The following is a 12,829-nucleotide window of genomic DNA, read 5'->3' on the forward strand; positions in this document are numbered from 1 at the left end:
ATGGCTAGTACCATAATAACTTGGCCGAATGAGGAAGAAAAACAGGAAACAAGGAACTTTTTTCAAATGATAGGATTTTCTAATGTCATTGGGGCTATTGATGGAAGTCATATACGTATTGACAAGCCTTCCTTAGACCCAGATTCCTATTATAATAGGAAAAAATATTTTTCTATTCATGTATGTATTTTTTTGTATGTATTATTTTTCTTACAGAATTTTAATTATAAGTATATTGTTTACAGATGCAAGCTGTTTGTGACCATAGAAATAAAATAAGAAGTATATTTATTGGGTTTCCTGAGTCAGTCCATGATGCAAGAGTTTTTAGGAAGTCACCATTAGCTACTAACTTGGGAATTCTATGTCAGGAGAATGTGATTCTTGGAGATAGTGCTTATTCTTGCTTACGCAATACGCAATCTTATAACACCATTCAAGGATAATGGTAGACAGAGCTGTCAACAAATTAACTTCAACAAAACACTATCATCATGTCGTTACGTTATCGAACATTGTTTTGGTTTGCTCAAGCAGAAGTTTAGGCAATTTTACCACTGCAAGTTGCGCAAAATTGAGCATACAGTACATTTCATCAGAGCTTGTTGTGTATTGCATAACTTGGCAATTGACGATGAATTTGAAATAATAATTGAAAATGAGGATGAAATTAATAATGGCAATGACATTCAACTGGATGATGACAATGCTGAAGATGTCCCTGAAGGAACAACCTACAGAAACTATTTAATGCAAAGAATGTTTCCATAGCTTAAATAAAACAACAGTTTAATTTGTATTTTTTTTGTGTGTAGTTTTATTTATTTTATTAAGTAAAAGTCTACTTAATTTAGAATATTTAATCAAAAATTAAGAAAATATTACATAACATTATATTTAAATTTGAGAATCTTTATTTCTTTCTATGATTGACTTATTAATACATAAATATTTAAAAAAAACAAATTCAGTCTGAATAATAATAATAAAAATATTAAAAATAACAATAAAAACCTTTAACACATTTAGCTTCTAATCCCAGTTAAATAAATGTTTGATTTATCTACTATTATTTGTTAAGTAAGTACTCCTTGAGCAGCTTATTTTTTTCCTCAAGTAAATCATTTTTCCTTTTTTGCTCAGCAATTTTTGAATTTTGAATTTGAATGTAATTTTCATAAAATTTTTGTTTGTCGCTTCTTATACCTTCGAGTACATCGGTTCTGGTTCCTTTTCTCTTCAAATTTATGGTTGTTTTTTTAACTGCTGTTTTCCTCTCATCTTCAACAGACCCAGAAGCTTTATTTATAAATTCATCTAATTCATCAATCACTTCATGTACACTTCTTTGTAGTGTTGGTGTGTCATTACAGGCTCTAGGAGTATTTCTTATAATCTCAGTCTCTGTCAACAAAATTTCAGGGTTTATTCTTTTGGATTTGTGAAATATATTATCCATCTGCTCTTCAAATTTAAAATATTTCCTCCCTCTTCCGGTTTTTTTTATTGTTATCAAGAACAGCTTTATAAGATCTTATTAACCCATTAGCGGCCATAGTTGCGTATACGCAACATTTATTTTAACATTTTTTTTAGATTAGACTTATTAATTTTTTTTATTTAACTGTGACATTATTCGATTAAGAAGACAATAAATAATGAAAAACAATCATGAGCTATTGTTTTTTATCTATATCATATGTATTATACGTATCAGAAGCAAGAGAGTTTTTATGTACAAAATACTTTGAACTTAAAAAATGAATTAAAATTTGAATTTGAAATATTTGGTATATCAAATGTAATAATCAATATGTTATGATGTTATTTGATGTGTCCCTATGAGCTGAATTATCATTCATTAATCATTTAGGTTTCAAACTACCCTTCAAAATTAATGTTGCGTGTACGCAACGATGGCGGTTTATAGTATAGAATTTTAAAGTTATCGAACACCGTTGTTTGAAATTACTATGTGCCGTAGAAAATAGCTCACACGTTGGTTTTTCCTGTAATAATAATTTTACGATGCTTTTGCCTTGTTTTTATCTTATCAATGTACGGATTGTGTGTATTGAAACATTTAAAACTATAATAATATCCCTACATACTTGAACAATATTATATTTGGATGTAATAAATTAGTCACCGGCCGAAATTCACCGAATTTTACGTCTTATTTCGTCTCTTGTGATTGTAGTAGTCGTATTAGCTAATATTTGGTAAGTTTTCACATATTATATTATTATTAATTATACATAAGCTAGTATAGTACCTACATTTTATAGAATAATTATGAAAACATACACTAAATATCTGTAAAAGTGATTACGTAATTATGTAATTGTAATATATTTTACCCACTATCTTATTATTTTATTCGGTCTAAAGATATTTTTCTTTTTATCGTTGAAATGAGTCTAAAATCGTCCAAACACATCGCTGAAGTTCTGGATGAACTTGAAGGTATTTCAGATAATGAATCAATTGACATATAATTCCTCCCAATGTAGATAGTTTGACTGACGAAGAACATTTCGATGATAATGATGTGGCTATAAACGATGTTGTTGACGTTCCACACGATGTGCGTGGAACATTTGAAATTTTAACAAGTTCTGGTGCAGTTAATACTTCAAAACCAAATCCTTCCAAAAAACGTAGGGAAACACTCCCTAAAAGGAAATCAAAAATGCACCCCAACTATAATGATGTACCCATTAACGAAGAACAAAAATGTGTTGCCCAATTAGTTGAAAATTATGGTGGGACCAACGTGTTGCAATGTTTTTTATTATTTTTCGATGATACTGTTATTAATCTCATAATAGATAATTCAAATAAATATGCTACCTACTGTAACAGACATAACTTTTCTTTAGGAAAGTCAAATTTATTAAAATTTATCGGTATTATGATCTTAACTGGTTACCATAGTTTACCAAAAATCGAAAACTATTGGTCAAAAGATGAAGACAAAGAAATAATTTTAGTAAGGAAAACAATGTCGAAGAACAAATTTAAAAATATAAAACAAAATTTACATTTATCTGACAATAAAAACCTTGATTTGACCGATAAATTTGCTAAGTTGCGACCTTTTTTCAATATATTGAATGAAAAGTTTTCTCAGTTCGGAATATTTTCTCATAATCTTTCAATTGATGAAGAAATGGTGCCATATTTTGGTCGGCATTCTTGTAAAATGTTCATCAAAGGGAAACCTGTTAGATTTGGTTTCAAGTTGTGGTGCTTGACATCTGAGAATGGCTATTTGTATAAATTTTTACCTTATGGTGGTGCTAGTACAAAAAGAGTGGATGGTTTACCTCTTGGTTCGGAGGTTGTTTAGGTTTATTGGAAATAGTAGACCAACCACAGCTTCATAGAATATTCTTTGATAACTTCTTTACAAGTTATAAATTACTTTTTATGTTGAAAGAAAAACATTTTTTTGCAACTGGGACAGTTTGGTATAATCGAACAGGAAATTGTAATTTGAAATCAATCAAACTAATGGCTAAAGAACCCAAAGGCACTTTTGATTTCACCTTTGACAGTGAGAATGGAATAGGTGCAGTTCGTTGGTGTGACAATGCTGTTGTTACAATGATGTCTAACGTAGACACCATAGAACCCATACATGCTGCTAAACGTTATGATAGGAAACAGAAAAAGCTTATAAGTGTACAACAGCCAAGTATGATTTATAATTATAATAAAAATATGGGTGGCGTAGACCTCCATGATAACGGCATTGCAAACTATCGAATAAAAATACGAGGCAAAAAATGGTGATGGCCATTATTTAGCAATGCAGTGGATAGCACGATAGTCAATGCATGGAAGTTTTACAACTTAGTAAATAAAGAAAAGGTTCCACAGCTTGACTTCAGATCAGAGAGTACTATGTTTATTAAAAGTTGAAACAAGCAACAAAAACAATGATGAAGATGAGTCTCAACTTTCCACAACTAGTAACGTCAGTTTAGGTCGACCTTCAAAAAACAGTCTCCCAGATGCTATTAGAAAAGACGGAATGGATCACATTATTATCAAAGATGAGGTTAGAAGAAGATGTCGCCATTGCTCTTCTCAAACAATTTATTCTTGCAGAAAATGTATTGTGTCTCTTCATCCACACTGCTTTGCTATGTTTCATGATAAATAAATCAACTTATTTCAATTTTTTATTATTTGTAATTAAAAATTAAATATTCCATAAATACAATTTATAACTTTATAATTATTCCTAACGTGCAAAATACATTCATAAATAATAACAAATTAAAACATTTGTGTTAATAATATTTGTGTACTAAATATTTGTATAAAAATTAAAAAATATTTATTTACGATTTTATTCATTATTAACAGCCAACGTTGCGTGTACGCAACATTTTTTTCCAAGAAATTGAACAAAGATTTTTTTTGAAAAATAAATTTGTCATGAGCTCACCATAAATATCCCAAATTATTAAAAAAAATTAAGTTTTTTCAACTTTTTACATTATTGGCCGTAAATGGGTTAACGTCTGAAATTTGTTATTTACTTGTGACCCTGTTAATTTTAGTTGAAATTCAGTGTTTAAGATCTCAGCAATTATTTCATACAAAATTTTGTAACTCCAATTCTACTTCCTACGTCTTTGTAGTTTTTACTATATTCATCAATCAGTCCGAGTGTCACATTTCTAGACCAATGTGTATATTCAACTGTGGTTAAATTTGAATTGCTTGGAGTCTGTGGAGGATCTCGCATAACAATCATTTCTCTTAATTCTAAAATAAATTAAAATGTTTATAATTGAAGACCTATCAAAGAGATCGGTGTATGTTACAATATTTTCAAAAATCGTTTTTTTACGTAAATTGATAAAACTCAATGTTGCTAACACATTAAGGTACATATTTTTTTCAAAAGTGTACATTAAGCACTCCAAAAATAGATTACAAGGTGGTTTTTCTGTATGTGTAGTTGTTGACGTTCATTGAAATCGGTTTATGTTACATCTGATATAATACGCATTAATAGGTTAGTCTATGCATTAAAACTTTGACTACGATTTACTTTAATTCAGATGATTATTTTCTCAATTTAATTAGACAGACGTTAATAATTAATAATATAGTATTCAATATATAGTTATAAAATATATTTTGCCATGTCAAATATGAAAAAAACTAAAAAAGTTACAGAATGCCAACCCGAGTCAACAGTAAGTACCTACTTACTTAATAACCTATAATATATCATAATATATAATATATAACATATCTACTTAATATGTACCTACGACCATGATGTTTAAACTATTTTGATTACACTATATTCTGTATTCTGTAGGTTGTTTGTAAATGCTCTTACGAGTGCAAACGACTGACTATCGAACGTATCAAGACGACTCGTAAAAAGTTTGCAGCATTATCTTATAAACAACAAGCAGACTACCTGTTGAGCAGACTTACTATGGTCAGTATTCAGCGGCGTAGAAAGTCGAAAAAAGAAATTCCTGATAGCAGCCGTAGACAGTGTTCAGTAAAATATACAGTGCCGGGCAATTAGGACTTGATTCAGGTTTGTAAACGGACATTTATGCGTTTATTCTCTTTATCGAATAGTAGACTGCAGCTTTTAATTGAGCACGTGAAAAAGGGCGAGATATCGTTTGTGAGTCAGAGCGGAAAGAACCCAAAATCTCATGAACATCGACGTAAATATGGAGAAGAAAGTAGGAATTCTGTTATAATGCATGTGATGCAATTTCCAAGAGAAGAATCACATTATTCTCGTTCTAAAAATAGTAAAGAACTTTTGAGTCCAGGTCTAAATATTTCGCTATTATATAACGCATACAAATTACAATATCCTGGTTCAAATATTTCAATTCAATTTTATCGCCGTACTTTTCGCAAGTATTTTCCAGATTTATCTTTCCGGCGACCGCGAACCGATACTTGTATGACTTGCGACCGATTTCAAATGAAAGTTAAGGAGAAAACGACGCCTGATTTGAATGTTATTAAAGAGAAGGAATTACATCTGCGAAAAGCAGAAAAAGCGAAAAAATTTATGTTCAATAATATGAAGGATGCTCAGGAACCAGATAGTAATATGTTAGTACTTTCCTTAGATTTAGAAAAGGTTCTGTTTGTGCCTACATTAACTCACAACCAGATGTATTACAGCCGACAACTTTCTGTGTACAATCTGTGACTGCATGTTGGAGATACAAAAAAAAAGCTATAGGTGTGTCTGGCATGAAGGAGTCGCTAGTCGTGGAGCCAATGAAATCGGTTCGTGTCTTATAAAAGTAGCCACATCTGGGATAACAACCAAAAAAAACATTCAGATTTGGTGTGATAATTGCGCTGGGCAAAACAAAAATAAAATGTTTGTTCTTGCCATGATATACTTGGTAGCTAATGGTTGGTATAATAGTGTAGAATGTCGATTCTTGGTCTCAGGACATAGCTTTATGCCCTGTGACCAAGATTTTGCTGTGATAGAAAAACGGAAAAAGTTGGTGAACGCTATGGTCCCGTCCGAGATTAAAGAGATGATTAAAACTTCGAAATTGACCACTTCATTCACAGTCGTAGATATTGAAGATGGAGATATTTTCGATTTAAACTTACTGGCAAAACAGTTTCTCAATACTACGAAAATGGGTATTAGTAATGTAACTGGAATAAAAGTTACAATGCAGTCGCTTCTTAAAGGATCGGTGTCAATCAAGCGCACGTATGGAGAGATAGAGAACTGGACAGAAACAAAAGTTGCTAAACGTGGCGTAAACCTGAAGAATATTCCTACAGTATTACCGAAAGTGAAGACTAACCGTATAATAGATGAAAAAAAAGCCGAGAATTTACTACGAATGCTCGAATTTATGGATCCAAAGTACCAAGATTTCTATACTGAACTTTGTAGCCAACGCTAATATCACGTTTATATTATTATTAATTTTTTAAAATTTGTATTATTCATGTCAAAAATAAATAATTAAACATTTACTTATGTCTCACACACCGATGTCTAGCGTACTTTTGTTGTACTGCCGTTACTTTTTACTGTAGAAACGTAATTTTTTCAGGTAACATAATATCAGCGTCAACAAACAATAATAAGTATTAAACATGCACATACACCGATCTCAATGTACTCCATACAGTTTTTTTCATTTCCTGAAAAAAATTTTTTTGTAACATACACTGATCTCTTGGATAGGTCTTCAATTATATATACATAACTAATATACTGAATAGTACTACGTTGTAATACTGATTAGTACAGAGCTCGTCATAATAGCACAAAACTGTTTTATTTGTCTAACAATAGACATTTATGTTTTCAAATAAATTACATTTTACTAACCTGTATAAACCTTTTCCATTTTTTGTGTTGGTTGTAGGTACCTACGTCTTGTACTCTTGTGTAGTAAATAGCAGTTAACATGATTAATCGTGGTAAATAATAATGGTGATAATACAACTTTGGCGGCAAGTGATAAGAAATACCGTATTGTGGTACGCCGTCGAATTAATTAACAGTCAGTACCAACCAAGCACGTATTCAGGGTCAATTTTCGGGGGGGGGGGTTTAAATATTTTTAATACATGAACTAAAAATAAATCATTATATTATTATTTTAATGTTAATATTATACAGTACAAAATATAATATTATAATGTATACAGTATATATAGTATTAATACGAGTAGTTAATAAAAAATTATAAAACAAAGTCAACCTTGCGTGGCATTCTGGAAAAAATATTAATTATTTCTTCAATATCTATTGAAATACTCCGGTGGACTGACAATAAAGCTAAGCCTGTTAGACGATTTTCGCTGCAGCTATTCCTCAAATAGGATTTTAATCGTCTTAAAGTTGAAAAAGTACGTTCTGCTGACGAAGTTGACACTGGAAGTGTTGCAAGTATAGATAGTAAACACCAAATGTTTGGATAAAGGTCCTTCGACATAACATCTAGAGTATCGATTGCAGATTTTGGAAGTTTTTTATCGGGTACCGATTTCCATTTCTCTATCCACACCTTCAATTCTGATTCTAAAGTGTCATAAGTCGGTAAAAAGCTTTTGTAAAAATAAATGCATTTTTTAAACTCATTGCTTTCTACATTTAATTTAATAAGAAAACATGGAAGCAAGTTTTGTAAACCAGAAATAATGTTATTGTGTTTTATAAATCTTTCATTTAATTGATTAATGAAGTACCCAAAATGGCAAAAAAATTGATCTCTTATAGTACTGTTCTGGCGAATCTGCTAGAATATTATTACGATAGATAGATTGCCTAACTAATCGTGGCGTTTTAACCGTTTCATCTACCAAACTTAATACGTTTTCAACTTCTAAAAATAATTTGTGAAATTCTTCATCACTATTTTCACGAATTGAATTAATAACTTGCACACAGTTATTGACATATGCACAACATTCGGATAAATCAACATTTATTTTTTGTAGAGATTTACATAAAGACAATGTTATAGCAAAAAGTTTTTCTGTAACGTACAATGAAATTACAAACGAACTAGACGTAATCGTTTTTGAGAGTTGAAATGCATGTTGCGATGTTTCTAAATTATGATGATGTTCGAGTTCTCTTAATGTATTTGCTATTGGTAAGTATAGTTCTTTAAACCGCAACAAACTATCATGGCGTTCAACCCAACGAGTTTCACACATTTTTAAAAGTGTTTGTTGGCGTGTGTCTGGAATTAGGTCTTTTATGAACTTTTTAAGAATATCTGACCTTATCGGAGATTTTCGAAAGAACGAAGTAATTGTAGATATAGATCCAATACAATTTCTTATTTCAGGAATGTTACATGATTTACTAATTGCAAGGTTCAACGAATGGGCTGCGCAATGTACGTATAAAGCGTGCGGTACTATATTGCATATATTTTTTTGAACTCCATTATATATACCACTCATCGAAGAAGCGCCATCGTAGCCTTGACCGACTAAGTTTTCCTTTTTTAAACCTAATTTGTCTATTTCGTGTATTATTGTATGGGCTAATCCTTTTCCTGATGCATCATAAATAGGAATAAAAGTCAAAAAATCTTCCCTTATACGACAATCTTCAATATACCTCACACATAGGGACATCTGTTCTATTCGTGATATATCGCAAGTTTCGTCAGCTAAAATTGAAAAAAACCCAGCTTGCTTAATTTTAGTTACTAGCTGAGTCTGAATATATGTACCACAAATATGTATTAACTCGTTTTGTATGAGAGGGCTTATGTAAACAGCATTAGCTGCTGAATTTTCTAAATGGGCTTTCAATGTTAAATCTCCAGATTGCACTCTAAATCTTAACAACGATCTGAAATTTCCATCGTTGTTATCATCACTGTTGCTAAAAATATGTCCACTGTCATTGTCTCCCCTTAATGCCATTTCCTGACGACCACAAAAAATAATTGTTTCGATAATTGGAACCAATTTAGCACGATTTTCCAAGACTAGGTTTTTATATGCCGAATCGATAGCTATAGAAATGTCGGGTTTTTTACTATCCATCATTTTTAAAAATTCATCCGCGCGTATAACAGACAATTTATGGTAATCTGCATTACTATGTAATTTAAAACATTCTAAAGCATCTTTCCATTTAATAAAAGGTTTACTTACTAAAGCACCCACTTTTTGATTTGAACCTTTTCCGATGCACTCATTAGAAAATAAAACACATATTTTACATAATGCTCCTTCTAATTTCTCCGAATAAACTAACCAAGAAAACCGTGATAACCAAGACATTTGGAATTTTAATTTTCTTTTCGACACAACCGGAAAATTATAATTTGAAGAAGGAAGCCATGGATTCTTTAATAAATCGTACTTGAATTTATCTTCAGTAATTCTAACATTTACATACCGTCCAACATCTCGAAGTTTTGGTATTTCTAGAGTACTTTCCAGTACACTTTTTTCAGTAGTAGACGCACACGGAATTTCTTCTTCTGTACTAATTAATTCTGAATCTAATTCACCTTGATTATTTTTCTTATGAAAAAAATTAAATATTGACGACTGAGTTGACATACTTCGTTTCATTTTTCAAGAAATGTATAAAATATAATGTAACAGTAAATAGATACACGGTAGTTAGATATTAAGAAACAGAATCAAATGAAATACACGTTAAACAATTATTATATTATTACTCAATACTTCTGAAAAACAGACTAAATTCATAATTGACAAACAATATTGTAGTTATTAACCGTAGAGTTGAGACACGTATCGATTATCCTTCCACTACGTGTTTACGTACATTATTATATTATTTTTATTATTATACATTCAAACTCATTAACCGATAAAATCCGTCGTCCAACGAGATTTTGTCGAAATCATTTCGATAGCATAATAGGTACGTAGTTTGTCATTTTTAGATAATTTTAAAATTTAAGATAACGAGACTAATGACGAGTGGGAAATTGGGAAATGTATAAATACAAATTGTACATGTTTGTAGTTAGTTTTAGTTATATTATAAATACACACCTACTTTAAACATTCCGGGGGGGGGGTTGAACCCCTAAAACCCCCCCCTAGATACGGCCTTGGTACCAACTTTCGTTAAGAACGTTAAGCCTTGCGCGAACTTAGCGACAAGGTATAAAAGATCGACGTAGTCGTTTTATTAAATATATTTAATGAAATACGTTGCAAAAAACGATATTTATTTAACAGACAGAAAAGCTGACAAAACAGATACAAAACATGCGAGTAAAGAGAAAAGCGAGTGTGATGCGTAACGGTGTCACGAGGTTTTACGCGGAACGTTTTGTAGCGGCGATGGAGGTACGAAAATCGTAGTCAGGTTTGCTGAAGTGCGATTGGGCGCAAGAAAAGCGAAAATGACTCGTCGGTGCGTCGCGCGAGGCGTCGTTAACACCGTGGCGAGTCGTACAAGATGGAAGGGGAGCGCGGTTGACAGAGTCGGGGACACGATTGGCACACGCGATAAGGAGCGATACAATAATACGGTACGCGGTACAATAATTTTACAATAGGTTTACAATAAGTTTACAATAATATAGACATGTACATAACAATTGTAGTAGTGGTGATACTCAGGGGCGGAGTGGCTGGTCTGGAAATGGGAATTTTCCAGATGGCCTGGTGGCCTGGCCATTTTGTTATTTATTTATTTTTTTAATTTAATTAATTTTACAAAATATTAGTAAATGCTAAATGCATCAAACATTTGTTTCTATCAAATTATTGTATTACTAGTATGAAATATTATTAAAGCAATATTAGTACATTGCAATAGCCTCGTACAATCGTAATAATCGTATACTCGTATGAGAAATGTTTGAATATAAAATTACAAAATATTTGGTACATAAATATAGACATCAATTAAAATCAAAGCAATATATTGACATAGGATGGTTATTTTTATAATAAAACACTCAGATAGTGTGTGGTCTCGGCTCAATCCAACAGAACTAAGTAGACAGTAGTGAGTATCTACTAAGAAATTATAAATTACTGATTCGACGAATTTCTGCCTGTTGAAACCTGCAAGTTGTTTATCTGTAGTCTGTACTCTGTGTGAGTGGCGACGAATATAGCAATGCCTATTACTAATAGCTAATAATAACTAATAAATAATAATACCATTGATTATAAATACTACCAATGTCTAATACTAGTATTTATAATAACCAATGATAATACATATTAATTTAGTATTATTGGTCCCTTTACTTTGATCATTATTATTTTTATAAATAATATCTGTAATAAATCCAAACAAATTAGTCGTTAGTGTTTGATTTTGTGCACTGGTCACTGGTGTTGAGCGTGTCGACGGTGTCATTTATGGTTTATTCACGTTTTTCTTTTAATAATTCTAGAGTTATTGTTAACATGTTAATTTGTTTGCTCTCTAATGAAAATTTAAGTTTTTAATTATTGATCATACGATATTATATTTTAATTATGAATAAAAAAAGGAAAGGAGGGGCAGAAAGAGATCGTGAAAAAAACAAGAAGTTACTTGCAAAATGTGCTGAAAAATGTAATCAATTAGATTCATTTTTTCTAAAAGGTACACCTACTGAGGTGACTGGTAACAAAGATAGTCGTCAATTGTTGGCTGGATATTCAGGTTCTGAAGGTAAGTGCATTAATAATTTTTAATTTATGTAATTTTGAGGCTTAGTATTTTTCTAGCTTTAACTATAACTTATAAGTGCTTAGGAAGTTATTTTGTTTACCTTAAAAGTAGTATTTTATTTACTATTTAGTTAAATGTTCTAGTTCAGGGGTTCCCAACCTTTTTATCATCGAGTACCACCAGACACTTTTATAATCAATACGCGTACCACCTCAATTTTAAAACTAAATTAGGAGTCAAATTTTTTTAGCGTATATTTTTATTATTCATTCAATTCTTTACATTTTTATTATTTGATATTTATGAAAGTAAAAAAATCATAATTTTTAGTTAAATCTAAATATTTAAATTTTAAATTACAATTTTCAAATTAATAAAAAAAAATAATAAATATAAATAATAATAAAATTAAATAAATAAAATTAATGTGATATTTGTTGTTGTTTATTTTTTTACAAGGTCATCAATATATCATATTATATAAAATATAATATAAATAACACAAACGTTAAAACACTTAAAACTATAAGAATGCGCTTTATCGATAAGAATAGATTATCTAAAATTCTAAATTGCTACGATTACAAACCCCATGTTATCGACATTAAATTTATTTTGATAAAATAATAATTTTATAAAATTAGCTAATAT

At 30.6% G+C, this 12,829-nt stretch overlaps 2 protein-coding genes and 1 pseudogene across 2 annotated transcripts; 2 read left to right on the top strand and 1 right to left on the bottom strand.

The window, feature by feature from the left end:
- Positions 1-771, top strand: LOC112592717 (annotated as a pseudogene).
- A 1,643-nt stretch (positions 772-2,414) lies between these two features.
- On the top strand, positions 2,415-3,352 carry LOC112592718 (piggyBac transposable element-derived protein 3-like). Its single transcript, XM_025336871.1, has 2 exons — positions 2,415-2,466; positions 2,514-3,352. Exons 1-2 carry the CDS (start codon positions 2,415-2,417, stop codon positions 3,350-3,352), a joined length of 891 nt encoding a protein of 296 aa, XP_025192656.1.
- Positions 3,353-7,736: 4,384 nt separating this feature from the next.
- LOC112592719 (52 kDa repressor of the inhibitor of the protein kinase-like) lies at positions 7,737-10,098 on the bottom strand. Its single transcript, XM_025336872.1, has 2 exons — positions 8,276-10,098; positions 7,737-8,100 (listed from the first exon to the last, which is right to left on the bottom strand). Exons 1-2 carry the CDS (start codon positions 10,096-10,098, stop codon positions 7,737-7,739), a joined length of 2,187 nt encoding a protein of 728 aa, XP_025192657.1.
- Positions 10,099-12,829: the final 2,731 nt, after the last annotated feature.

This window comes from Melanaphis sacchari, unplaced genomic scaffold (assembly GCF_002803265.2).
Source record: "Melanaphis sacchari strain LSU unplaced genomic scaffold, SCAv2.0 Contig187_pilon_pilon, whole genome shotgun sequence".
Classification (NCBI taxonomy): domain Eukaryota; kingdom Metazoa; phylum Arthropoda; class Insecta; order Hemiptera; family Aphididae; genus Melanaphis; species Melanaphis sacchari.